At 29.4% G+C, this 26,377-nt stretch overlaps 1 protein-coding gene across 1 annotated transcript in view; it reads right to left on the reverse strand.

Annotated features, from left to right (window-relative positions):
• Positions 1 to 14,999: 14,999 nt before the first annotated feature.
• LOC129964012 (peroxidase-like) overlaps positions 15,000 to 26,377 on the reverse strand; it is a 46,117-nt gene continuing 34,739 nt past the window's right edge. Inside the window, exons 13-17 of the mRNA XM_056078669.1 lie at positions 22,864 to 23,025; positions 21,074 to 21,270; positions 19,473 to 19,642; positions 17,219 to 17,321; positions 15,000 to 15,224 (exon numbers count right to left, since the gene is read on the reverse strand). Coding sequence (XP_055934644.1) covers positions 15,143 to 15,224; positions 17,219 to 17,321; positions 19,473 to 19,642; positions 21,074 to 21,270; positions 22,864 to 23,025 — 714 coding nt within the window. The 3' untranslated portion in view covers positions 15,000 to 15,142. The remainder of the gene's footprint in view (positions 15,225 to 17,218; positions 17,322 to 19,472; positions 19,643 to 21,073; positions 21,271 to 22,863; positions 23,026 to 26,377) is intronic.

The raw sequence follows: 26,377 nt of genomic DNA on the forward strand, positions 1-26,377 counted from the left end.
GGCAAACTGAAAGCGCAATTATGTAAAAAATTTTACCTTTTTTTTTTTTCAGTACAAATCAGTGACTGTATTTTTACCATATTATTTACAAAACTAGGTTAAAACTGATCTTTATTCACTAAAAGCTCATTAAATTTTGAAAAAGCTGTGTCAGTCACCTGTTACTGACATTGATCTTGCAGCTCGAACGCTGTCAGTACCAGTGATTAACAGAATACTTTCATCTCGCATCTCATCAGTCATTGGTGAATGACTTTCGCTTTTTGTTCAGGCCATATCGGTCACTATTGATTGACAATATAATTTTCGTTCTGACTGCTGTAGTCGTTATTGAAAGATGGTATGTATTTATTTTCTTAATAAATTTTGAACTGGAGATCGAAAAATAATGCCCTAAATTCATATAGTCTTATTGCAATTTCATATGGATCTCTGGCTATTATGATATTAAAGAAATCGAATATCGGAGGCTAGATGGCATCAACGCCGAAATAAGCTTCGAGCTTAATGTGTTAAACCATCCTATGGGACTTGATTTTTTCTAGGATGATAACTTACCAATTTATACAATTAAGTCTATCTCAGGGAGTAAAAACTAAATCTAGCTAAAAATAGTTCAAAAATTCAGGTGCGAAGCATAACTGAAACTCACACAAAGGTAGCACTTATAAAAAATAACACACACGTAAACAGCAGCAAATCGTTAATTAAATAATAGAATTAGAAAATAGAGCCTCCGCACACTTGTTCGCAATACATAAACATTCCATAGTGAGAATAATCCTCATGTAAGAGCTTTGCCTTTTAAAATCTCCAGGAAGAGGATGGAATTTTCAAGAAGAATCTCTAGATCTCTGGCTCTACATAATAGATAGTCAAAATGCTTAGTATTCCCAAAAATCTCATTTTTCTCCCAAAGTCCCTAAATTTTTCCTAAATGGTTATATTGTTAGTCCCATGGTCAGTGGTCATAAATTTTTCATCTATTAAATATCAATGAAAATCATTCCTTTCTGATACAGGACGTAAGCTCTAATAATCAAATTCCAGTTTCATGAAATAGGCAGACAATCAGAAATAATTCTTAAAACTATTTTTCTTTGAAACTCCTGAAAATCTGAAACTTAAAGATTTATCAAATATCATATATCATATCAAGATATATCAGATAAAAGAATGGTAGATAGACACAACTAATTTCAAAGTTTTCTGCAAACTCGGAAAAGGTCTGAAAAGTATCGGTTTGTCTAAATCGTGAGATTGAATTTTTGATGATTACAATATTTTCTCTTATGCCAGAATTCTTACATTAACACTCTCGTTGGGTACATATCAGGAAGTATATCAACAAGTGAGTTCCTTGAAACTTTCTCTTACGCTTTATTAAACGTACCATGTGCTATTAAACATATGGCATTGGCGAATTGTTGGTACGAAAGAGCTTATTAGAGTACAGTATTTGACAATTATTCTCTGCGATGTGTTTAATACAAAATAACCAAACGTGCATTTTGCAGTATGCAAACAAATGCTTTTTTTAACGGCTTGAATCAAAATTTCATAGATGCAATTATACTCACGGTTGCGTCTGTGTGAAATTTTAGTCACCAGATCACACGTCAAAATTTCATATATTTAAGTCATTACGTTTTTAAATTACTTTTATTTAATTGTTTTAATTACGTTTTTATTACTTTTATTTAATTGTTTTTAATTACGTTTTTATTACTTTTATTTACTTGATATTAAATTACTTAGTATACTTGCTTTGAAAGTACATATCGGCAGACAGTCAACTCCTTTACGGATTTGGTTTCAAATGTGACACATATGTACTCTTTAGATGTTAAATTTGTGAACCAAATGTTATCCATTTATCTCTCTTCATGTAGTAGTTAATACGTTAACTTATATTCGGACAGAGAGATTAGCTCTGGATAAATTTCGTTCCAAATTTGATAGAAATCTATATTTTTGAATTAGAGATCTTATACCAAATTTTCTTCATTGGTGAATGGCATTTTCGAGTATCGTGTTCATAGAAAGACAGAATTCCAAAAATAGGTTTTTCGGTTTCGCGGAGATTTGACAACATCTTAATTTGAATATTTCTACGATTAATATACTTTATATAATTAATATATGAAAAAGTAAAAAATGATACTTTGTTGCTAAAAAAAATATGCAACTTCTTAACAAGTTTTACAGCTACTTTAATGACAAATATGTACAAGGTTATGGCAAATATGCTTACTTTTCATCATTTCAGTATTAAATTAAATAATTTGAACATCTGATAGTTTAGAAAACATTTATGAAAAGATCGACTACAGAGTTAAGAATACTAACAAAATTTATTAGCCTCCCACAGAGTACAACAGCAGATAATTTAGTTATAACGAGCATAGTAATTGGTGTAGTAATAGTTGCTTTGTAGAACCTTGCCAGACTTGATGATAGTAATTATTTTGATCGCGATATCGTAAAAATGAAATATTTTTCAGGAAACGAGAATGCCAATAACGGATGTGCAAAACATGTAATAATTGGGGCGGCATTCTTTTATTTATGTGCCGCCAATTACTCATTCCTAATGCTTAGAAGAGAAATGTGAAGGAAAAAAAAAACATCAGTGAAATATCTAAAGTTTTTACTATTTAATTCTAGAAGAGAGATTTTCTAGTCAGAAAATTAATTTTCATGCTGCTCTCTTCATTTAAACAAACTACGGTAAGCATATTAGGAGTAAGCATATTTTTTTTCTCGTATATGTAGGATAGAAAAAAAATATAGTAATCGTCAAAAAATTCGAATTCTGAATTTTGATAATCTCCACGTTTTAGATATCCCCAAGTTAGAAAAACGCATTTTTGGAAATGTTCGTCTGTCTGTGACAAAGATAATTCACACGATTTGAACTCACACTCTCATGATTTGAAGGGCCCGTGGTGGCCTGGTGGTAAGGTCTCGGCTTGTGAGCCGTAGGGTTTCAGGTTCGAGACCCGATTCCACCGAAGAACCGTCGTATAAGGGGGTCTGCGGCAATTTAAATCCGTCATGCCAAACGTCCTCCCGCTGGTGTGGTGTGGCGTGGAGAGGGGGGTGCCAGCTCAGATGTCGTCCTCGTCATCTGACCGCGGTTCAAAATGACGAGGTCCGCCCCAAAATAGCCCTAGTGTTGCTTTACAACGGAACGTTAATATAACTAAACTCACGATTTGAGCTAGACAGCCTGAAATTTGGTATACGATCTTACCTCAAACTTGTAGATTTCTATCAAATTTTGAGTAAAATCTGTTCATTGGAAGACCATCTGTCCGTCTGATTGAATATAAATTAAACATAACTACAAAACGAAGAGAATTACATAGAAAAAATTCGGTACATATTTTTAACATATATAGTGTAGATACCTGTCACATTTTGAGACTAATCCAATCAGGATTGACTGTCTGTCCGTCTGCACTTTCAGAAACATGTAAACGCCGGAATTTAAAAAGTCAATAACTTAAATATATCAAACTGGTATGGGATTTTGTGAGTAAAAATGTAGCTTTTTGTCAACTTTTTACTTCAAACGGTAGAGAAAAAAGCGTCTAAAACACAAATACGAATTTTAAATTCTGCTAACCGAATGCCAGGGATCAATCTCTAAATAATTCTCTAAGAAGGACATGATAGATGCAGGAAAAATGCTAAATTCACACCAAAAGTTAATATTTCGTAACTATGTACACCAATGCCACGCATATTCTCTAACAATTTTGTTAGAGAATATGTGAGGAAGTTTGGGGGAGACCAATACTGCTGATTCCTTGCAGATATCTGGATATAACATATATCATATTCAGCCATTTTTTATCTTTCACTCACTTTCGAGTCTTTAACATTTCTTAATCTATTAGTTATTATTAGAATTATTTATAATCTAAATCTTAGATATTTTATATTATCTTTTTTTTTTCTTTTACAAAATAACTGATCATATTTTTTATCTACTTCGATTACCAAATGCCTTTTATTTTAATATTTAAATGGCACCATTAAAATAAACAACTCGAAAAAAAATACAAACGAAACCTACTAACAGCATTCTGTAAGAACATAAAAAGAGTATGTAAGCGTGTAACACACCTCACCCTTGTAAAAATATTATCATATTGGATAAATCATAATTAATTATCATTATTAAGTAACATCTTCTATTTGACGTAATCATAGAAAGTAATTCCAACCTAAAATAAAGCCACAAGAATGAAATTTGAATTATTAGTTATCATTTCACAAAGACAAGTTTTGAACCTGCTAAGTAGGTCTTCGTCATAATACTATACTCATCCATTTGCCCCTCCATTTAGTGAATGACCCTCATTGGTCAATCTCCTACTTGGACTAATCTTGCCCTAATAGAGAAAATTTGTTAGTAGCCGCTACATTCCATCCTGGTATTCTAAATATGTAGGAAGTTAAATACATTTCCAAATCCATTTGAAATTACGATGAAGTTCAAAAATTTAATACTCTTTTCAACATAATTTCTTATCAAGAACAATTAAATATTGATTCTTGAATGATTACAATTTACAGTTCTACCAAAGGCACCATGTAGGGGTGACATTTTCTTAAATATCAATGGGTGGTTTACAATTAAGATTCTAGTCTATGGAATTGTAATAATTGGTACTAGATCAAAACTCTTAAATGTTTTGTATCATATTATGATACAGACGCATTCTTGTGTTACAAATAGTATATAAAATTCCGGCAACATTTAGCAAAAACTCAAATATAGTTTCAGTGTAATATTCCATATCCTTTTATAAGATGCTATATAGAGCATCAAGCTGATATATAGAACGACTAATAGTGTTTGTAGCCCAGTTTTAAAATGCACGAAATATAAAAGATAAAGTATTTTTTCTACAAATAAAATGCATTTCATTACTGATTGCTTAAAGTCAGATTGATTAGAAAATTGGAAAAGCATTTTCAATCGCATTTAACTGCTTTGTTAATATAAAAACACTTAATAACTTGACATTTTAAAGTACACCTCAAAAACTTTACTCATGCGAAGAAAACTATATGTAAAATAAACGAGGATGACTTGATTCTAATTTTAATTTCTCTGGTATTTTAGACATTTTAATTATTAGCACTATAAATTAGATATATATTTAATCTAAACTGAATATCTCACTTAAGATGAAGAGAAACAAGCTTCATAAAATCATTTAGAGTCAAGTCTCCTCGATAATAGAGAAATTTAACGTAGGTATTTATTCTTTATATAATTGTTTCAAAATAACTATGTATTTCTTATAAACAAACTACTAACTATAAACTTCGTATAAGCAAAAAAATTACAATTATGTCAAAGATCAAAATGAAAAGTTATTAGCATATTCATTCAATATATTAGGGTGTCTCATAAGTTTCTTTCCTATTTCTAATATGAAATAAATACACAATATTTACTGTTTAAGATAATATTTATTTTGTTATATAAGAACACTTTTGCTTTATTATCTTCTTCCATCTCTCATGAAGCTTCATTATGCCCTCTTTCCAAAATTGTTCGGGTTTGGACTAGATATAATCCTCGAGGTGCACCACTTCTATTTCGCTGATGGATTTAAAGCGCTTATAGAGAAGAAATTTTTTTAAGGACAGAAAGAAGTAATAATCAAATGGAGCGAGGTCTGGAGAGTATGCAGGATGCGGTAAAACATCCCAATCAAACTTTGAGAGCTTCTCTCTTTCGAATAATGCAATATGTGATCCCGCATTGTCAGGATGAAAAACAACGCCTAGTCGGTTCATTAATTCTATCCGGTTTTTTTTTTATATGGCAGCTTTCATTTGATCCAGTTGATGAAAGTATTTCGTAGAATTTATTGTTTAACCTTGAGGAAGGGTCTCGTAGAATGTTACGCATTTCCAATCTCAGCAATTGGACAAAAGAACTTTTGGGGGGATGTAGTCCCCGCCTTTGCGACAGTTGAAGGCCTGGTACGATTGAAACCGATTACATACAGGGCAAATATATAAGCCTGCGTGTTTGCACAAGCAGGCCAGGTAAAACCATTCATAGCGCGATCTGAAAGAAACTTTTGGAAGATCCTAATAGTTTGGACGGTGCTCCAAAGCAGTCAAAAAGTTAATCGCAATCATGCATTACACTTCGGTCTGTTATGGTCATCGAATTTGTAGAAATCAGTAAAAAGGTATTTGCATCAACTCCTGCTTGGTGAAGCTTTTCCGTTAAGAGCAAGTCTTCCTAACTCATGTTGTTCTATGTAGTCTAAAATTTAAACCACTTAGTATTAAAATTGTGCACAAACATTGCTATCAAATTATAGCTTTATGCTGAAAATCTAACGTTTTAATTCACCATTTAAAATATTTTAATTCGTCATATCTTCGGGAATAAAATTAAGATTGAACATTTATTTCTGAACTTCCAAAACAGATTAACCTTTTACTGACCCTTCTTAAATACCATTTTACCAAACACAAAATAGGAATGGCAGTAATAAATTATGAAACATCTCGCAATTAAAAAAAATCATCATATTTTCACCTAAAAAATGGGAGACATAAAGAAGAGGTAAAATCTAAAATTTCTGAAAGGTCCATCATTTACTCGGGACAAATATTAGGTTCTGGTAAAGCTTCAAATATGAGCGATTAAACTCAAATTACTTGAGAGAAATTTAAAAGTATTAGCAGCACGTTTATACGATAGTAAAACTTGCAAATTTACGAAATCACAAGAACGGAAATTAATCTTCCAGATCGCTTACTTCTGAAAGATTCTCAAAATATCTTGGAGAAATTTCAAATATTGAATTTATAATAAAACTTCTGTCTAACTCATGCCCACCAAATTTCAAAAACGACGTTCGATATGGACAAGGCATAGAATGCCGCTAAATGACAATGCAAAAATTGTGCTTTCATTGTGAAGAGTTAGACCAAGGTCCACTTGGTACCATATAGTTATAGAAGAATTGCCGACTTGAAGATATTCTCGGGAAACAGGGTTAGACTGGATTGTGTGGAATGCAACTGCTGTGGCTTCTTGCACCAACTTGATAGAAAGAGAAATGATGGTGAGTTTCACCTAGAGTAATAAAGTAAAGCATTGCATATGCATCAGAATATACATACATATACAGTTTATCCCAGAAACTATAGCAAAAGTAGTTGTAATAAGAGAAGGATTGACTTCTTACTAATCTTTTGGCATAACAAAAAATAGACTTTCGGTTACATGTCAACTAACTCAATAGATAGCGCTGAGACCCTCCAATTATTTATTACTTTGAATGACGAGGCGGTTTTATGCAGGGGCAGTAATGAAACGGGAAACATGATATAAGCATTTTTATAGAGATATTACCTGCTGGTATGTTTTTCTTCTTTGTTTCTATAATTTGTGAATGTTCTTTTATAATTTATATTATGTTATTATAATTTTCGCTTAAATTGAAGATTGTAACTTGTTGTTTTATTTCTGTAAAAAATTGTTTCTATAAGGCCTCAATTTCAGAGGACTTTCGAGTCATGAGGGGTCAATATTGTTGGACAAAAATCAGACCCCTCACAGAAAAAATTCCTTGTTTGAATCCTTGCCTGAAGGTGATCCTTGAGAAAGTCTTCAGGCCGGATACTTTTTATTTCTTCCTTTTTAATTCTATATTCTTTTTTGCTAATATTAACTTGGTATTTTTACTAATTTGGTTAAGTTCATCTGTGTTTTAGTAATAACAGCACTAGCTAGCTCTCTCTAAATACAATTGCATCTTTTTTAGTTTGATTCAGAAATAATTTAATTTTTTTAGATTGTTTTTAGAAATTGAAATTGAATTGAAATTTCATTATTCATATATTTTTGATTTACATATATAGTTTCATATACTGATGATAAGTTTATAATTCTAAAAATTAATTCATGGCTGATATTTCAACTTAGCCATATCTAAAAATTTGTGAATGCTTAATTTTCGTATTCAAAATTCATTTCATAATTTATGTATATTTTAATTATTTCTTTAATTAATTCAATAATTTTATATGAATCTGAACTTGGAAATCTAAAATCCATTAAAAACAATGATTCGTAAATAGCGTCGTTTGTTTTAAGATTTGCATCCAAGATTTTATCTTAGAAAATAATGAGTTATTTTAACTTCGTAAAATTCTATTCTAATAGGGTATTTAAAATCATTTTTGAAGTAATTTGGTAACAGATTACCTTCTCGGAATATGCCTGTTTCTTGAAGTTTAGATAACAATATGATAAAATAGCAAGTGTGAACTTTCTACAGTACAATTTATTAAGCATTCTTTAAATTATCTTTAAAACATATTTTGAGTAAATTTGTGTCCAAAAATTCGGCATTTTTTTAAAATTAATCATAATTATTATTAGTAAAGCGATATTTGATTATATTAATAAATATGGTTGAATATGTAGTACCCTTATCTGAAATTTTACAATAAAAATTATTTATAATTTTCAGCAAGATTAAATAATAATAAATTGAAATGTAACTAATGCATTTAAAAATACGTTAATTAAATATCATGCAGTAGGTACTAATCAATCATGAAATTAAGTAAAGAAAAATTCTTGATAGGGATTTGATTTAAATTCACAATTTTTTTCAAAAATGCAATTGAAAAAGTCTCATCAAAATTTTTAATGACAAGTTATCTGCTAATTCAAAATTAATTATTGACATCTTATTGATAATATTATATAATTTTAAGATATCAAGCTTCTCAAGTCTTAGTACAAACTTTGAGTTATCCTCGATTTATAATCGAATGTAGTAATGCAATTAGGAATGAATTCAAATAAGAATATTTTGATAAACAACCAGTTTCACAAAACATTAAAACAGAACTGAAAAATACCAACGTATGTATTGTTCTGAAGTTAATGACAATAAAATCCAGATTATTAGCGGCCGGATTATCTACGATTTCTTAAAACGGTCAATCACAATCAAAAAGAAAGGATCAATTTTTTAACACGAAAAAAAAAATTTTTTTCATGTAAGAATGTCAAAAAAATTTATAGATTTGGAAATATTCTGATTTTTAAATCATAAATGTGTGGGTGTCGGCTTTCTCATTGCAAATCCAAATTATTCAAAAACCTTCTTTTATCCTTTGGAGGTCATCTTGTTGATTATCTGCAATTGCCTAGACAACCATACGAATAATCAAAAATTTGCTCTATTCCATTAATCTGTTGCACTATTATGAAATATGTTCATTCCTGCATAGAATACTCAATTCTTAAGTAAAATTTAAGATCGCAGTCTTGAACCACAAGTTCATAAAAGTTTAATTGGTTTCTAAATTTCATAAGTACTTCCAGTTTGTGTATTTACAACAATTAAATTATCTATTACGTAATAGTTATAATAAAATATATATATATAACATAGAACGCTAACCTAAGTGGCACAGAAATCGTTCTTATTACTTATTACGGAATGGCAACAATGAAATATAAACATATCAATGTACGAAAGTTTCAGCAGACTGCTTTATTCAGCGTTTTGGCAGCTGCACTTAATTCAATATTTTGCTAATTAAATAATATTACTATATTACAAATGCTGCTCGCCGTGCCAAAACACTTCATTCGGTCAAAAGATGTAAAAGAAATAAACTTTAATCGGAAAATTTAATAATAGAGTGAAAATAGGCTTAACCATCACAATGGATACTCGCTGTCCGTTACCTACTAGAAATATGACTTCCAAAACATCAATCTCCCCAAAAGGTTTTTGCATTATCTTAAATTCAAAAAATTGTTTCTTTACTGATATGGATTTCATTTCAATACAGTTTTTTTCCCTTTACTTTTAATAAATTCTTCAAATTTAATTCACAATGTTACGATGCTTTTGATGCTAGATTTGGGTTAGTTTGGTTTGAAAAAAGCTTTTTAAGAATTTTGCTCACTTCAGTTGCTTTTTTAATATTATAAAATTCAAACTCATCCATCAAAATATTCAATTGCTTTCATTTACTAATGTTGAAATTAAAATTTAAAAATTACTTTTTTTATCATTAATACCAAAATAGGATTTTTACTTCTGCTTATATTTCATAAAATATATATTTTTAATTTTTGCCAACAATAATTTATTACAGAATCATTTAGTTAAAGTTCTATTAATAAATCGTATCAAATAAAGTGCAATTTTGAAAAATATATTCCATATTGATCGTTTAGTAGCCTAAAAAAATCAACAATCTTGGACAGACCTAATCGCCAAAGACGGCTAGTTTCAAATATATTTAGAGATACACATCTTAAATTTTTCATAAAATTACATTTCAGAATATTTTCAAAAATAATTTAATTAAAAATCATAAATGTAATCTATAAAAACAATATATTGACTCGGATTCAACATCTTCTAGTAAAATTTCGAACTTTATCATAGTAAAATTGTGTATTTAATACACCAAAATATTCCAATTCAAAAGATAAATACATTAGATTAACCTCCATTAAATCTTTAGTTATCAATTAACCACTGCAACCATTATCCGTAATATCTTAATGCGAGATGTACCTTGAAGCGGTTGAACTTTTGATGACACCGAGCAAACTTCAAAACATTCGCAAGTGCAAAGTTTACTCTTCACAGTTGATTCCACAGTTGATTCGTTTATATTATTACAAGAATCAAGTAATTAGGAGACGAAAGGACAAACCTCGAAATTAATTAGGCGAATAAAATCAATTAACCACACAAACTCGCCAACTTAAGCTCCTGAAAGACTGGTAGAAGTCGAAGCAGGCGCTTATATCACTATTCAATCAACAATCGTCTGGGCAAAAAGATACAAAAGGGGCCGGATAAATCTTATAACAGCGGAAGAGGGGAGCACAAAAAAATAATCATTGGTAAAAAAAAAAAAGAATAAAAGTTCGTTGTGATCTCCCGTAACAAGATCAATATTTTGCTCTGTCCCTGTGTCCACAACACTTAGTCGGGTGGAAAATTGTGCTCATTTGATGGGAAAAAGCTAGAACAAATATTTGTTCGCCGGCGACAAAAGTTGCTCTTTTCCTTTGTTCTTTTAGCCTGATATTAATTAATTTGACCCCGGTGACACGTGTGTTTTCATAGTGGACATTGATTTTGTGACACCCGTTCTGTTCTATCAAAGAACTTTTTTTTTTGTTCTTTTGTTCTTTCGGTAACCGCCTACGCCGTTTAGGAAATTTTACTTTTTGTCCTGTCGTCTTAATGACTCCCACCTATGTTTTCGTAACGAATAAAACCGTTCCATTCTGTGATACGAATAACGGATTCTTTATTAGTGGTCTTTCTGGCTGGAGAAGTGTCGAGGGTTTTTTTTTATTATTATTTTCTTCTACCTAACTGAATACGTAATAAATTATATTAATTTGGCAGATGTTTTTTATAAATAGATGTTCTTGTTTTCAAAGCAAATATGCAATTGAAAGAAGTTTATTTTTAATTCTTCTCCGTTCTGGATTGTGATGTTTCCTATTGAATAATAATTGTTCAGTATAAATTTTCGCGTAGTAACTTTTATTGGGTAAAAAAATTAATGATTTCTTATATAGTAGTAATTATCGTTTGGCATAAAATTTAAAAAATTCTAATGATTATTTGCTTAGAAATAATTTTTTGATATAACTGAAAAAATTCTAGTGACTTCCTGTTTATTAGTAAATATTTGATATAAATTGAAAAATATCTGTTTGGAAATAATTTGGAAGATACTATTTATAAATAGATGCTCATGCTTTCAAAGTAAATATGCAATTGAATGAAGCTTATTTTTAATCTTGGATTGTAATGTTTCCTATAGAAGAGTAATAGTTTGGTATAAATTTTTAAAAATTCTAATGATTATCTGTTTAGAAGTAATCTTTTGGTATAATATTCAATTATGCAACTGAATGAAGCTTATTTTTAATCTTGGATTGTAATGTTTCCTACAGAGTTATAATGTTTTGGTATGAATTTTTTAAAATGTTCTGTGTAGTAAGAATTATTTGAAAAAAAAATTAATGGTTTCTTAAATAGTAGTAGTTATCTTTGGTAGAATTTTTTAAAAACTCTTATAATTATCTTCTTAGAATTAATCTTTTGATATAATATGCAAATATGCAATTGAAAGAAGCTTACACTTCGCATGAGTAAATAGATGTTCTTGCTTTCAAAACAAATATGCAATTGAATGAAGCTTATTTTTAATCATTCTTCATTTTGATTGTAATGTTTCCTATTGAATAATAATCGTTTGGTGCAGATTTAAAAAATTTAATTATTTCCTGCATAGAGCAATTATTTGGTTAAAAAAATTAAGGATTTCTTATATAGTGGTAGTTATTGTTAGGTGTAACCTAAAAAAAATTCTATTGATTATTTGATTATAAGTAATCTTTTGGTATAATTGAAGAAATTCTGTTGATTTCCTGTTTAGCAGTAATTGTTTCATATAAAATGGGAAAAAATGTATAGAAGTAATAGTTTGTCAAAAAATAAACACACTTCAATTAATGTATAAAGGAATAGAAAATAATTTTTATTAAATATGAATATGAAAATAAAATCTTAAATTAAGGGGCACTAAATCAATTGTGTGCAGTTTATTTAGAAATATTCTATCTAAACTGTGATTATAATCACATATATAAATGATATATTTAATGAATAGTTATGATTTTTTATTCATATGATATTCCTTTTGATTTGATTTCTTTTTAAATATTATTTTCAGTCTCTATATGATTGTTAAGATATTGCCTTGATGCTCATATTTTTTAGGAAAAAAGTCTACTTTGCCTATAATAATAAAGACATATTTTAAATTTTGTTATTATTTTCAGCTTTTTATCTTTATTATATTTCCTATTCTATAGAATCTTAAAATCATTTTCCACCAAATTCACTATCAGAAGTTGTTATTTAAATGAAATCAAAATTTTAAACATTAAAAGATTAATTAAAACTCAAATTTTTAAGATATTAAAATATTGCATTGTCATTGTGTGTCTATCTTATATTTGAAAAAAATGTGTACATCTTAAAGCGAATGAAATATCGATTACATAATCCTCTTTTTATAAGTATCCACAGTAATATAAATTAACAAATACGAAAAATGTAAAATTAAGTAAAAGCATCCAAAAATTTAGACATCTTTTTGGTTATTATGTTGTAAAAAATAATAGCCAAAAGTCTATTTCTTTTTGCTTTTTATTTTTCATTTTTTTAATTTATCATCACTCTATTTTTACCAATATTTTTTTGTTCCATAATGAAATTACATAAATAATATTTTTAAAAGTATAAAATGGTGTAGATGAGTCGATTAATCCTTTTATATTTTATCATAATTTCAAAAATGTGAATAGATTCTAATTATTTTTAGGATAATTTAAAATTGAAACTTCAAATATTCCAACCTATCCAAAACATTCCACATTACAAGAAAAGGACTTCCCTTTCATTCGATTAAATATAACTGAGTTTTTAATTCAATAAATCTTCAAAAACATTGACAACAAAAGTTGTGACTATCGTTGCACGAAAACGCTATAAAACGTTTTGAATTGTTTTGGACCAAACCACCTTTAACGCCCAAATGATTCGTCGAAGATATTAATTGTATGTAACTTTAATTAAATCTCTAATACAAAATGATTATCTCAACAAAGTAATTTTTAAATGTGTTAGGCATTAGAACCGTGTTTTTAATAGCCTTACACCTGTTCTATCTATCGTGGACATGAAATTCCTTAGGAAATCGAACCCAATTATAGAATAGTTTCATTAGAAATGTAATCAGAATAATCTATCTTCAAACTGCATGTTGTATTTCATGGTACTGAAACTTCACTTTCTTATCTAAGCTGTGAAGATAATAAATAAAATCGTTTTTTTTTTCTTTAGCTTTCAACAATGGAAGAAAATTTTAGTGATTAAATGTCTCTTGAAGTACTGAAAGTAGTATAAATTCCATTGCAGCAATTGATTGCATTGTTGCAAATTGAGCAAAAAAAGTTGTGAAAAAACATCAAAGAATTTCAGAATTAAATGCACTATTTTCGAATTTTATAATGTAAAAATTATTTTTTGCACAATTAAATTTTTAGAATTATATTTTTTGACCACCTATTTTTATTTTTATTCAACCTCCTCCTTCTAAGAAACTTTACATTACTAATAACGAAAAGAAAAAAATCTATGTGAAACAATAGATAAAAAAATTTCTGTAAAACACTTTCTTAAATGGGAAAAAAGAAAAAATTATTTTAGAAAAATGCGAACCTCTGGATTTCGAAAAAAATCTCCAGCTTTCTATGTGAAACCAAAGGAAATAAAACTTTTTTTTATATTATTCGTTTCTATCCGTCTCTATATTGCCAATATGATGAATTAAAATTTCCAATATTGATGAAATTTAATATGCAATAAAGATCTGGTTGTATGGCTGAGAATCTCGGTGTTTTCGTATGGCATAAAATGCGAAACATTCTATAGATGGCCTAATTTTAAGACTTTATATCGTGTCAACATAATCATCGTCTTTTCCTCGAAGCAACCGTTGATTGGCACAAAATATTAAGATTCAAAATTTCATGTATTCTTTTTTAAAAATTCTTTTCATTTTGAAATATATGACTATTTCTAACAGTTCATAAATTAGATATTGGGTCACAATTAAAGTAAACTCCTATTTATTCGATTCATGCCATTTTTTTGGAAACTGTAAGACTTGTTTTTCTATTATTGGAACATTAAATATTCCCACATTCATTCAGTTCCCTTCTCATCATAACGTGTACTATCTTTAAAAAAAAAAGAATTAGCAAAATATGTCCAAAATAAATCATTTGATTAAAATTTAAGTTATACTAAAATTTAATTTATTTATTGTTTAAATGAATTTTCTATCATTTTTAGTAAATTATGAATAAATACCAAAATATATATTTTTTTATTTATTTTCATTTATATCATGACTAAGATATCTCAGTGCAGGTAAAAAAATGTGAAATAAATAAATATCATCTATCTACAAAAGGGGAGGGATGGTTCACTATCAACAAGTTGGAGAAAGTTCAAGTCCAAACAGGCTCATTTTTCCAAGGAGCCAAATTCATCCTTGGTATTTTTCCATCTTTACAATTTTCCGTTGGATTCCTGAAAAACAAAATATTACTTTTCTGTTAAAATATACCTTTGTTAGACCAATAAGTAGCTTTAAATAATAGAAATTTCAACAACATTTAACATATTGATATTTATTGCCGTTTTTGATGGTCATTAGTTTTATCGAACTTAATGTTGCTAAAAATGCAAATTAAATAGTTTTTTGTTAAGTTATCATAATGGCTGTCTCAAAAAAATATTTTTAAGAAATTTCGAAATTTTAAAAAATTTATTACTGCTATTATTTAGAAAACTTACACCATTCTGCTATACATTTCATTACTTTTCTGCCTACATCTTTATACATCTAATTATATCATAGGACAATGCAATATTTATAATTAATGTAATTTAAATATTTTTCGGCATTGCTTGATTCTGAAACTAAACCTTTATTGAAATACAACAAAATTTCAAACTTTAGATCGAAACCTATACAGTATGAAAAAAACTAAATCGAAACTAACCATTTCTTGACTATCAATTATGAAAAAAATCCTAGGATAAATACTAGGATGAGCGATGAAAATGATTTGTGTTTTAATTCAACTATCATATATATTGTAAAATGAGCTTTAAATATATTTTAAGAATATAAAAATTATGATCAAAAATTGGTATCATTGGAAAGATTTTTTTTTTAATTTTAAGATAAAATAAAAATTATTTTTATGCTGTAATATTTTCGAAAGTTAATATAGAAAATGTCAACATTTCACTTTATTTTTAATTAATTAAAATTTCAATGATAATTTCAAAAAACGCGACTCAAGGTGTAAATTCTCATCTTCTCAAGTATGTATACAGTAGACTCCTGATTATCCGCGGGTGGGTTATCCGCGGTGCGGATTATCCGCGCCTGCCGCACAAAGTTTTTTTTTTTTTTTTGACTGATTTTTTTAAAAAGGTGCAGTTTTACAGTTATGCTTTTGTAATTACATAATACATTACAGTATTAAAACAGTACATATGTATTAATTTTTCTGTGTATCCTTGACGCCTCTCGTACGTACAAAGCACTTTTCTGTTTTCATTAACAAAATGCATTTTAGGTTAGTTTTGTGTGATATACTAAAATATAAAGCGTTAGTTAAACATTTCCTGCTGTTTATTTTACGTTTTATTGTACATAAAACGATTTTTCAAAGTTGGAATGACTGTTTTCTTTTTTGGTATACCCGTTTTTAGCTTTTTTCGGATTATCCGCGATTTTTGTTATCCGCGGCGGCCGTGCCACCCAATTCCGCGGATAATCGGGAGTGTACTGTACATCGAATTTGGTAGCTTTAAGGCAAATAGGTCAATCTATCGAACACCAAAATATATCACATTCATCTTTATTATTGGTAGAAATATATATATAAAATAACCAATATAAAGTAAGAAATATTTTGAAAACGAAACGAAATAGTCTTGGAATCTCAACTAAAAATTGTTCCTTATTCAAACTAAAACCAAAAAAGGAACAGGAAAAGCATCATAGTATTTAGAGAGCGCAAAGGCAGTTACTTCTAAAACACAGATGAATAAAGGCAAAAGTAATAAAAATCAAGTTAATAGGAAAATCAAATTAAACGAAATTAAAAAGAATCCGGCCTGAAGACTTTTTCAAGGGTCACCCTCAGGCAGGGATTCAAAAAAGGAATTTTTCCTGTGAAGGAATACAGACTAGATTGTCTAATAATGATTCCTCGTGACCCGAAAATCCCCTGAAATTAGGCCCAAGATAGGATACTTATTTTACAGTCAATGTAAGGATAATGACTTAATAAAAAAAATATTTAATATAAAAAAAAATCGAAGTCCAGCTTAAAACATTGCAATCAGAAGGCAGTAGTTGAGCTTTAAAACATTTTTAAAGAAAAGAATAAGATAATATCTATCGACTAATGTTCAGCATTGTATTGATGTTACATTACACGATTAAGTTAATCAAAACCCATTTATTAAATTATTATAAATACAATTAAAAGACAGAAACTTACCATCCAGCCTGTTTCACAAATGCAACTAACTGTATAGATTCCACGTGAGAATTATCACAGAGGAGTCTTGAAAGTGTGACTTTTCTAATTTCTTGCAGTTGGGCTGAATAAAATATAAACTTTATTAAAGAAAAAAATAAGATAATTCAATAAATTCGGTAAAAAAATTCAGATAGATGTCAATAGACTTGAAGAGGAAACTAAATTTAAACGAAAGATGGTATCGCACATCATGTTTAACCAATGAAAATCTGACTTTTGTTGAATCTACTACCTTGATGTGACATGATAAATGTATCGGACTAGATTTATTGTTTAACCGCTCAATATTGGATCTCAAATTATTGAACCTTTTTCACTAGGAACTCTACATCATACAATAGACCTCTTTTTTGTGTGCGAGACATTGCATTGATAGTGTTCCAATGAAGCTCAACTGAATCGCCTTATAGATATCTCTGAAAATATCTCAGCACTTTTATAGTTACATGAATTTATGTCCGTTGAGTTTCCTCTTTGGGGATTCTTTTAAATATCATGGGAGAACATTGAGAGATGTCATAAAGTAAATCGCCGTTGTTTTGGTATGCATTCGTATCAGTTGAACTCCTTCCTTCATGTTCACTTTGGAGAGCAATGGGATATCACAGAGTGGGTCGTCGTTGCTGAGGTATTCACTGAAATTTGTTGTACTTCTTCCTGTGGGCTTCCTTTGAAAAGCATAAAAAAAAACTTCGAAGGATATTATAGAGAAGATCATTAGTGTTTTAGATGCTTTCAATTGTCTATGGATGAATAGGAAAATATCAACACGTGGATAGTCAAAACTGTGACATTCAATAATATTCTAAGATTCTTCCTATATTAAGATTCTTCCTATTATTAATAGGATTCTTCCGATTATCTGCCCATCTTTCTTTGGTATCTTTTAGATTGTCTACGGACGAATCAGAAGATATCATCATGTGGATGGTCGAAACTGTGGCCTTCAATAATATTCGTAGAGTAAGGATTCTTTCTATTCACCGCCCATCTTTTTCCAACATCTTTTGAATTGTCTCTGGATGAATCAGATGATACTATCAGGTGGTACAATTTATTGAAAACAGAGGTATTCAATAATATTCGTAGAATGAGGATTTTCCTATTCACTGCCTTGTTTCTTCAACGTCCTTTGAATTATCTATGAACGAATAGGAAGATGTCATCTTGTGGATAGTCAAAATCGTGGCATTCAATAATATTCGTAGGTTAAGGATTCTTCCTGTTCACCGCCCATCCACTCCGACATCCTTTGGATTGTTTATGGACAAATCAGAAGACATCATCATGGGGATAGCCATTCTATACTATTACTAGGATGAGGATTCTTCCTTTGGTATCTACTAAAATCTCTTGCAAGCATATAGGAGGATATCATAATGTGGATTGTTGCTATTATAGCATAGATCCCTATGCGTCATTCGTCGATGATTATAATATTCGATAATCAGTGAATAGGATTCTTCCTATTTATCGCCCATCCATCTCCGGCATCCTTTGAATTGTCAGTGAACGAATCAGAAGATATTAGAATATATTGTATATTGTTAGAAAAATTATATTGTATATTTGTATATTGTTAGAAAAATTATATTTGTATATTGTTAGAAAAATTATATTTGTATATTGTTAGAAAAATTATATTTGTATATTGTTAGAAAAATTATATTTGTATATTGTTAGAAAAATTATATTTGTATATTGTTAGAAAAATTATATTTGTATATTGTTAGAAAAATTATATTTGTATATTGTTAGAAAAATTATATTTGTATATTGTTAGAAAAATTATATTTGTATATTGTTAGAAAAATTATATTGTATATTGTTAGAAAAATTATATTGTATATGTATTGTATATTGTTAGAAAAAATGTATATTGTTAGATAAAAAAAAAAAACAAATTGTAAATCAACTATTTTTCACAGAAAAATTTAGAATTTCTATCTTGAAATAAGAGATAAAATAAAAGATTTTATGAACTCAATATTACTAACAATTAAAAATTTAATTACTCACTTTAAGTACATAGAAAAATACTTTAAAGCAAAAAAAAAAATATTGCAAATTCGAAGCTAAAATAAATTATTTTTCAGAGAAAAATGTCAATCTTCTGTCACCAAATTAGAATCTATAATCTCATTATTCCTATCAATTAAAATTTCCTCGGGTCCTCGTTTCATGACCGCAGAATAATGACAACCTCTATTACCTTCACTGAAAGAGGACTCCATTCCTCCATTTTCGTACCAGAACCTGTCTCCTAATTTCAGTCTTCGAAATTGTTCAGCCACAATGCACGCAAACGTTGGGCCCAGAATAGCGTCCGGTAATGGGTTTTCAGCTATGCCGGCAGGGTACAGATCGACGTCATCCACGTTGCTGTGAGAGAAAAGTATTGAAATAATAGATTAAATTTCATCATCCGTGTTCAGGTTATGAATTAAAATGCTTAATAGAACTCTAGTCATAGTCATTGATGAAATAGATGTTTTAACATCAGTTATATTATTTCTGTTACTGATGGAGTGGTATTTTGATTGCCAATTATTTAAAAAATTATTTTAACAAGTGAATATTAATTCCTAAAACTATTTTTAAAAATTTATTGAGTTTATATAACTAAAATCCTTAATAAGCATCGATTAAATTTCTTATAATATTATCAAAAAATCCTACTATCAAAACTAATTATTTTGTTCTAAAAATTGTAACTGAGATTTATTATTATGTCATTATTGACAAGGTATTGTTTCCAATATTCTGTGTCTATGATATTTTCTATGTGAAACGATCGGAGTATTATAAATCGGCAAAATAATTTCGTTAGTATCAAAATAATCCTAAATTTACAGCTAGGATCATAAAATAGTATCAAATCGATTTTCTTTTTCATTATCATTTAAGATACTAAAGCAAACGCCTTTCAACGCTATCAGAAATCCTTATATTTCTTTCCTTCCAGCCAAAAAAAAGCTCAAATGTTATCAAATAATTGATTTGATGTAATTATTTCTCACATTCTTTTACAAAAACTGAATCAAACGCCTTTGAAAATTATCAGATCATTAATATAATTTCTTTGGTATAGAAATGGTTCTAAATTATAATTAATATCCCTATATTTTATTAAAAGGCAAACCAAGTATTGATTTCGTTCCGAATTTCTGATGCTTCTCAGCGCAATTCTATGTTACGGAATACAGGTGGCTCTGATGAATGCTGAGCCTAATTAATGACCACACTCCCAAGCACGTGATAACAAATTTGGAGACAAAACCGAAGGTTCCTGAAACTACAAGAATTTTGGCGATAGCTCCATTAAGACTCGAGTTAGGACTCGATCTTTCTACAAGTTTCTTTTTCCTTCCATGTAAATGATAAGTCGAAAGAGAGAACTGCGATCAACCGAGTATTAAATTAGAACGAGTCGAGAAGCGTGAGCTGTCATGTCAAATCCCTCCCCCATGAGATCTGTTTCAGCATTTTGTGTTAATATATTTATTTATTACTGATTTGTTGCTTCTGTGTTCTGGTCATTATGTTGTGTACATTGTTCTTGTGCACGCTTCAGTTGTGTTTTACTGTTTACATATTCGTATTTTCATATAGAATAAAGCGTCGTAATTTGTATTGAGTTTATTGGATTATTTCGCCTTACAACCATTCATGAATTTTAGAAAAATTCTCCAATAATATTTCCCAAATTTTATCTTCTACGATTTTTAAAACCTGATACTTTATTGGATTGCTAAATTTGTAATATTTATTTCAGGTACTTTATATTCAAACTCACTGCAAAATTAAACTCACCCGTAAAGGCGACTGAAGTTTTTAGCAACTGTAGGTTCCATGATATTCTCAAGTTCTTTAAAGTTACGAAGTCGGGGTAAACCACAATATTCCCGCCATTCGTTATAACCAGGAAGCCCATGATCACGTCCTCTTTGTATGTTCAGGGCAATGATATCCAAGCCGTATCCAGAATCATTGAAAAGTTGGTTCTTCAACTAAGACAAAAAGAAGTGAGGACTAATTATAGTTAATTGCAAATTCAATCCATAGTACTAAGGGAGTACAAAGCATTAGAATCGTCAATAGTCCTAAAATGAAATAAGTTTTATACAAATCCATGAATATGCAGAGTTAATATAAATGAATGACTGAATATTAAAAACTTATATTTCTAAATATATTACAAATAATATAGATTCTTGAAAATAAAGAAAACCGTCACCCAAATTTTATTCTTAACGTCGAACAACAGGTGCTAATTATCTGGACTTGTTTTAATATGGTTATTTCTACAATTACACGAATTTTATCTTTCATCAAAATGAAGCCTAATCTCATTAGAATTTGAATGTTTACAAATTACCTAAGTGAAGAATTTTTACAATGCTGGACTGGGCGTTCAAGTAACACTGATTTACATTTTGTCATATGGCCACTAAAATAATGGGATCTCACAAAATATGAATTTTTTAACGAGGTTGCATCAAACATCTTGTGCTATAAGCCCCTATTACCAGAAAAAAAAACCATGATTTTTTTTAATAAAAGCATCAATCTAGCATTAAGCACCATTTATAGTGTAAAACTTCAAAATCCGCGGAACAAATTTTACAAATTAGATGTTATTCATGTTACGAAAGGTCAAAGTCTCACACTCCGAACAATTGTAACTGAAAAAAATTTTGAGCGTTTTTCTTTATTTTCATGTCTTACAGATAATATTATTATTAATAATTACTCCGAAGACATTATGTTATATGCCCCCATTATACCCTTCCCTCAAGATATATTAGCTATAGTAAAAAATAGTGCTCGTATTTTCTTATAATTTGTAGGCATGCAGGTTCAAAAGTAGACGGAAATTTTTTTTAATTATTCTTCATTCATTTTATTAACGCATTTATAACCCCGTAGGATATAACAGTAACAATATCTATGTTATCGAGGAATAAAAGTTGTAAACGCTAAAAGTATCAAAGGTGAAGTGTTAAGAAATCGCAATAATATATTACACATACCTGACCCTTAATTGCCCTCAAAATGAAACTTAAACCTCTTTTGACAGGCGAAATAAAAAATTAAAGTTTTCCATTAAGAAATGTCAATTGTCGCCTCGGTTTTCACTTCCATCCTTCATAAAATCATCGTGCAGGAATGTTAACCACTAACAATTTCGTTATACTTTCTTTAAGATTAAAGATTTCTGGTTACTTTTCAGTTACCACATAATAAGGAATTGCTTATTTGATACTTCAACATGAAAAATGCCATTTGAATTTTTCTTTTTTGTCACTTAAATCATCGTTACTTTGTCTTTCTTAATGCATCCAGACGCACCGATGCTAGGGTAGGAAGACAAAATCGCGAGGTTCAGGCCTGGGGAACGGTTACTTGTCCAGAATAAGACAGGGTAATTGAACAAGTATTAGACGGGTACCGGTTTTAGGTATTATCATACCAGTACTTTAAGCCCAGATGGCTTGACTGCATTAATCGGAGTCTTCCTATACCGTAAGCATTTGCATTTTACCAGTTCCTGCCCCATTTCTGCTAAAACACTGCTTTCATTAGCTCTCAATGATACATACCTGATTAGAAACATGACTGTCAAATGCTTGTGCCGGCTGTCTCAACGTGCCCCTGACCAAGGCATCGAAGCTATCTTTCCGGTGCAGAAGCGAAGGATCGAATTTTTGGAGGGTGCTTTCGTCATGACGGGCTCCCTGGGAAGAATACATTTCAATGTCTTCCTGCGGATAAAATAAATTTGATATGTGATGGTTCAGTCTTAAATGATCATTAAAAAGATTTTTAAAAATTTAAAGACCATTCGAACTTCTCTAAATAATAATATTCCTTGATCCAACTATTTTTTTTTTCTTATTTTTAAGTTTTGCTTCTAATTATATAGCAATTATAACATCCACAAAAAGAATGTATTTAATACAATCACAATGCAAATGAGCATAAATTCGTTAATCAAAACACTTAAAAGTATTGTTGTGAAACATAGTGAGAAACACTTCTAAAAATATAATAAAATTATAGAAACAGTCTTGTAAGTTAATAAAATTGATATGATTGAAATTCTTTTTTTTTAAGTTACAAAGAGATGTAAAATTATTTTTTGTGCAATAATATGCTCCAAAGTTCTTAGCGTTAAAAGAAGATGACGCAAAAATTATTTCTATAAATTTTTAATTAAAATTAATCGAGATTTTAATTAAAAAAATTTTTAATTTATAAAAAATTTCATTAAAAAATTCTTTTTCGGTAAGCCCACTACTCAAGAAATAACTACGTGCCAAATTTGGTAATACTAGGTCCAACAGTCTGTCCCGTCCAACGTTTTATCACTCGTCATGTTTGTCGCAGTTTACAGATTGTGTATTAGTTTATAAACATTATTATGTTAAAGGAATTTGCAATGTGATGTTTTATTCTGGTATTATCATTTGAATAATTAATTATTCATCCTCTTATTAAAAGATAGCTCATTTTTTACATCTTTTATTTCTTTTAAAATACTTTTTACATTCTTTCTCTCATATATATAATATCTTGATTCCACAGTAATTCTAAGGATCTGGTGGGAGTTAAAATTCTCCCTCATACATGACGTGAAAATTTGAAAAGGGAGATCCTCTTCAGTCGCTGCCAGCATCGTCTGACCATGATTCACATTACAAGGTAGGTCCGAAAATAATTTTCGTACTGTTTTGAAACGGAATGTTAATATAATTAAATGTATGATTGAAATTTCAGAGAGTAATTTTTTTCTCATCAAATTAGGCCTACTTTGAATTTTTCCATTATATATCATACATTAGAATTTTTAATTAACTTAAACATAAAAATGCAAATTCATCGTAAAGTGATTTCCTCCTGACGTTATCATCGTAGGATCGAGTTTCAAATTTACGAGGTGCACTCCAAAATAGCCGTGTTGCTTCAAAATAGGACGTTAACATAGTTAACTAATCTCCACACTTGATGAATAAACAATGTTTAAGAAATGTGTCTTAAATGGATTCTCTATTCGTTCCGAACTTCAATTTAATGAATAATTTTTTAAAAATTTCTAGGTATATCATTAGTGAGTGCTAAGAAATAAAAATCTTTTATTTTAATTATTTTCTAGTATTTAGTTTTTAAATTAAAATTCTTTACTATAAGTTATTATAGAAACTTGAAGTTAGTTTTTTCGAATTTGCTACAAAATGGCGCCACTGGTGCGAAATCAAAATTTAATTAGTCTCTTATTAATCCAATATCTAACGGATAAGCATATAGTCTACATCTATTAGTTATTTTGAACTCATTGCGAATTAAATATTTCTTACAGAATACTTATTTATATCCTCATTAGGGTTAATTACCAAAGTTATAAAGGAAACTCGTCGATTTTGAGTTCATCTTAAAACAGATTTTACATCCGTTAGGTACATCTTATAACTTTAAACGAGTAATTCTTGCATGTATATAAATTTATTTCGTGTATCTCGGAAACGGCTCTAATGATTTGGATCAAATTTTGTATTTAGATAAGGTTTTGCTTTTTAATTTTATCTATATAGGTGCCTTTCCTGAAAATACATGATTTTACACAAAAAGAAATATTTTTTCAATAGGTGGTTCAAGGTCGCATTTTCTATCTCGTTATTGGTTATCTGGTAGCAGTAACGCGGTAGAAAACGTAACCTTGAACCACCTTCAGAAAATACACAGACTATAATAGAATAAGCATATTTAATTTCAGCTTCGAAGTGTGCGCAGTGCAGTATTGTGGTGTAGTGAAAATCTTATTAGCAATTGCTTCTTACGCGGGCAATTGCTTTTGTAATGTGGTCATGTTACTCGGCTGCGAACCGCAAGGTCCCAGGTTCTATCCTCGCTCAATTTAATTCGCTACAGTGGTCAGAACAACATGAAAGGCGCGTGTGTTGAGGGTCCTTAATTTGAGTCGTGCTTGTTGCTTTATTTTTTCCTTATGTATTTTTATTTAATATTATTGCTTTTAAGTTTATTTATATTGGTGTCTTTCCTGGAAAAATGTTATTTTAAACAAAAAAAAAATGTTATTAGTAACAATTATAGCTTTTTTTCTATCTGCTCTCATGCTGACAATATCATATAGCGTCATGCCATCTCAGATCCGATTTTACCATTGTAAAATTGAGTGTAAGTTCAAAAATATATAAATAATATTAGATAAACTGTAAAATGAATATTGTAATATAGCAGATTGTTTCGAATAATAAGTTAAATTAAGTATATAATTTAAATTGTTTAAATGACTAGTTCATATATAGGTAATATTGAAAAATATTCTTATGTAATCAATATGTTATTCGTATATAAATATTTTCTCCAAAAAAACACGATTTTACAAACAAAAAAACCGCAAAGCAGTGCTCGATCTCCTAGATATTTACCATTATTGAAGTATGCAAATGATTGCGGCTTACGCTCTGTTAAATTAACTAATAATTATTTTCTGATAATATTAAAATAAACTACTGACATCAAGAGTATATAATTATACAAAATTTCAATTTAGCACATTATAAGGGAAGTGAAAAAATAAATTATGAAATTCCTTTTATATAAATATGAAACAAGTCAAGTTATATAAAAAGTGCATAAAAATTGAATCATGCTTTGAAATTATCCCATTAATATATTCCGAGAACTATGATCTCCAATTCGGAAACATGAAGGGGTTTTCAAGCTCATCCACCAAATGGCGTGCTGAAAAAGCAATCCACGCGGTCGACAGCAACCATTTAACAATATCTGCATCCTGAAATTCGAGCTCTATTGCCGGCAAAACCGATATTTGGCATTAACCTCTGAAACTCCAGACAGTTTGGGTGTGAACGCGTTAATTAGTAAGTCAATTATGTGGCGAGTTGGGTAGTTTCGGTTTCATGTACTGCGGATACACAATGCCGGCAGCTTCTGATTATGATGATAGAGTCACTCGTTATCTCACTCGAGTTCATTAATGCCTCTCATTTTGATTATCGCCTCATTTTATCAGAAATAGAGGAACTCTAATATTGAAGTCTCAAAATAATTCCATGTATTTTTTACTCCGAT

The sequence above is a fragment of the Argiope bruennichi genome, chromosome 3 (assembly GCF_947563725.1).
Source record: "Argiope bruennichi chromosome 3, qqArgBrue1.1, whole genome shotgun sequence".
NCBI classification, from domain to species: Eukaryota; Metazoa; Arthropoda; class Arachnida; order Araneae; family Araneidae; genus Argiope; species Argiope bruennichi.